Source organism: Sinocyclocheilus anshuiensis, unplaced genomic scaffold (assembly GCF_001515605.1).
Source record: "Sinocyclocheilus anshuiensis isolate Anshui unplaced genomic scaffold, SAMN03320099.WGS_v1.1 scaffold343, whole genome shotgun sequence".
NCBI classification, from domain to species: Eukaryota; Metazoa; Chordata; class Actinopteri; order Cypriniformes; family Cyprinidae; genus Sinocyclocheilus; species Sinocyclocheilus anshuiensis.
Window position 1 is genome coordinate 271,108 of NW_015549598.1, and position 2,410 is coordinate 273,517.

The following is a 2,410-nucleotide window of genomic DNA, read 5'->3' on the forward strand; positions in this document are numbered from 1 at the left end:
AAAAAATGACTCTGAAGTAAATGTTTCTGGTTTGCGTAAAATAAAATGTTCACTTTCTATTTGTCATGACACTCATGTCTTATTTTTTGTCAGCTGCACATGAGAATAAAAACATAATTAGCAGTGTAAAGGAAGCTATAGGTTAATCAGATGCAAGAATGTACACACCAAAACAATTTATGCAAGGAAGAATTGCAGAGTGCAAATATTGTTTTCAGTTATGCTGTTTTTGACGGAATTATTGTAAATATGATAGAACAACTCAACTCAATACTTGTTCAATACTTTTAACATCTGACAATTATTGTTCAAAGTTTGGTGTCAGTAAGATATTTGAATGTTTTTGAAAGAAGTCTCTTCTGCTCTCCAAAGGCACCATTTATTTGATCAAAAATACAGCAAACAGTAATTTTGTGAAATATTATTACAATTCAAAATAACTGTTTTCTATTTGAAAATATTTCAAAATGTAATTTATTCCTGTGATGCAAAGCTGAATTTTCAGCATCATTACTCCAGTCTTCAGTGTCACATGATCCTTCAGAAATCATTCTAATGATTTCTAATGATTATTGGCCGCTCAAGAAACATTTATTACTATTATCAATGTTGAAAGCAGTTGTGCGGTCTATTCCTTGATTAGAAAGCTCAAAAGAACAGGATTTACTTAAAACTTTTTTTGTAACTTTTGCAAACTGCAAAATTGCAGATTTCATCTTTGACCAGAAATGTCTCACTTTCAGTGTTAATCACTGAAGTGACACATTTATTAGAATATTAGGCTACGTCACTCACCGTAGGATTTAGCGACTGCCAGGCCAAATACACTGCTGCAAAGAGGAGGGGCAAAGGCTGGCGGCCCGTCACTATCCAGGCATCAGCGGCTAGTTCAATCAAAGCAGACGTCCTGTCCACCAGCCGTTGGGCGGGTTCAGCAAACACCTCTTCCACCTGTTGAGGACCCAGCTTGAAACTACAAAAACACCGCAAGTGAACAATCTGATTTTTACATCAACTAAAATATTGTGCAAGTCATAAAAGCGTTAGACATACTCATAGCAGAAGCTTTCCAGCATGTCCATGATGCCGATAGTGCTGATCTCAATGTTCAGAACCTTTGTAAACTCCCGATAAACAGTGCCCAGTGTCGCATTGTCCACCCCCAACAGGTAACCAATGGTTCCCATGGCAACAGGCCAGTTGCATTGGCGACAGACGGAGAGTACGCAACAGCCTCCCAAGATCTCTTTCTTGGTTAAGGTCACAAAGATGAAGTTCGGGTGGTTGTATGCACGCTCAAAGAGACTCACTACTGCCGACTCCATATCGCTGGATAATCGGAGGATACGGCACAGCGCACGGACCCGAGAAAAGCCTGGAAAGAGAGGACCATTTTAAACTGACAAATACACTTTTGGTCATTTTCATAATTGAAATAACGCAGAAATAAAATAAAATATTAAATAAAATGTTAATTTCTGAATTTAAACTTTTCTAATTGTATTTATTTTTTGTGTGCGTTTAAAGGAAGTTAACCCAAAAAATGTAATTTGCTGAAAATTTATTCAACCTCAGGCCATCCAAGATTTAGATGAGTTTGAGAAATGTAGCATTACATCACTTCCTCACCAATGGATCCGCTGCAGTGAATGGGTGCCGTCAGAATGAAAGTATAAGTCAGAAATCAGAATTCATCATTAACATGTTTTTAACTTCAAACTGTTTCTTCAGACTAAAATACAGTCCTCAATCTACAATATTGCTTTCTCTATTGAAAAAGTTATAGCAGCTGAATTAGGAGAGAAATATGCACAGACCAAAACACCATTTGCAAGTGAAAAACAGTTCAAAACATGTCTAAACAAATATGTTGCGGTGGATATGATGTGAGAGGACAACAGAAGATGGACTTTTTCACTGGAGGAAGAAGAATCATTATGGATTATGGACTCTTTTTGACCAGAAGTGATGATGGTTTAAAATTAAAACATATTAATAATCAGTTTGTTTCTTACAAAAAAGCAGTTTTTAATTTCACAAGACATAAATTGATGGACTGGAGTCATGTGGATCACTTGTGGATTATTGTGATGTTTTTATCAGCTGTTTGGACTCTTTAGATTCTGACGGCACCCATTCACTGCAGAGGATCCACTGATGAGCAAGTGATGTAATGCTACATTTCTCCAAATCTGTTCAGATGAAGAAACAAATTCATCTGCATCTTGGATGGCCTGAGGGTGGATGCATTTACAGCAAATCTTATTTTTTGGGTGAACTATTCCATTAACCATAAATAGAACTAACATTATTTCAGCTAACCAATAGGCAGCTAAATTGTAATAAAATTACAAACACTAAAACTGAAATAAAGAAATAAAAAGAAAAACGAAAAAGGTAAAAAAAAAAA

General features: G+C 36.0%; 1 protein-coding gene across 1 annotated transcript in view; it reads right to left on the reverse strand.

Annotated features, from left to right (window-relative positions):
• brf2 (BRF2 general transcription factor IIIB subunit) overlaps positions 1-2,410 on the reverse strand; it is a 10,761-nt gene that overhangs the window by 7,009 nt on the left and 1,342 nt on the right. The window contains exons 4-5 of the mRNA XM_016447182.1: positions 1,054-1,375; positions 796-973 (exon numbers count right to left, since the gene is read on the reverse strand). Of these exons, the coding sequence (XP_016302668.1) occupies positions 796-973; positions 1,054-1,375 (500 nt within the window). The remainder of the gene's footprint in view (positions 1-795; positions 974-1,053; positions 1,376-2,410) is intronic.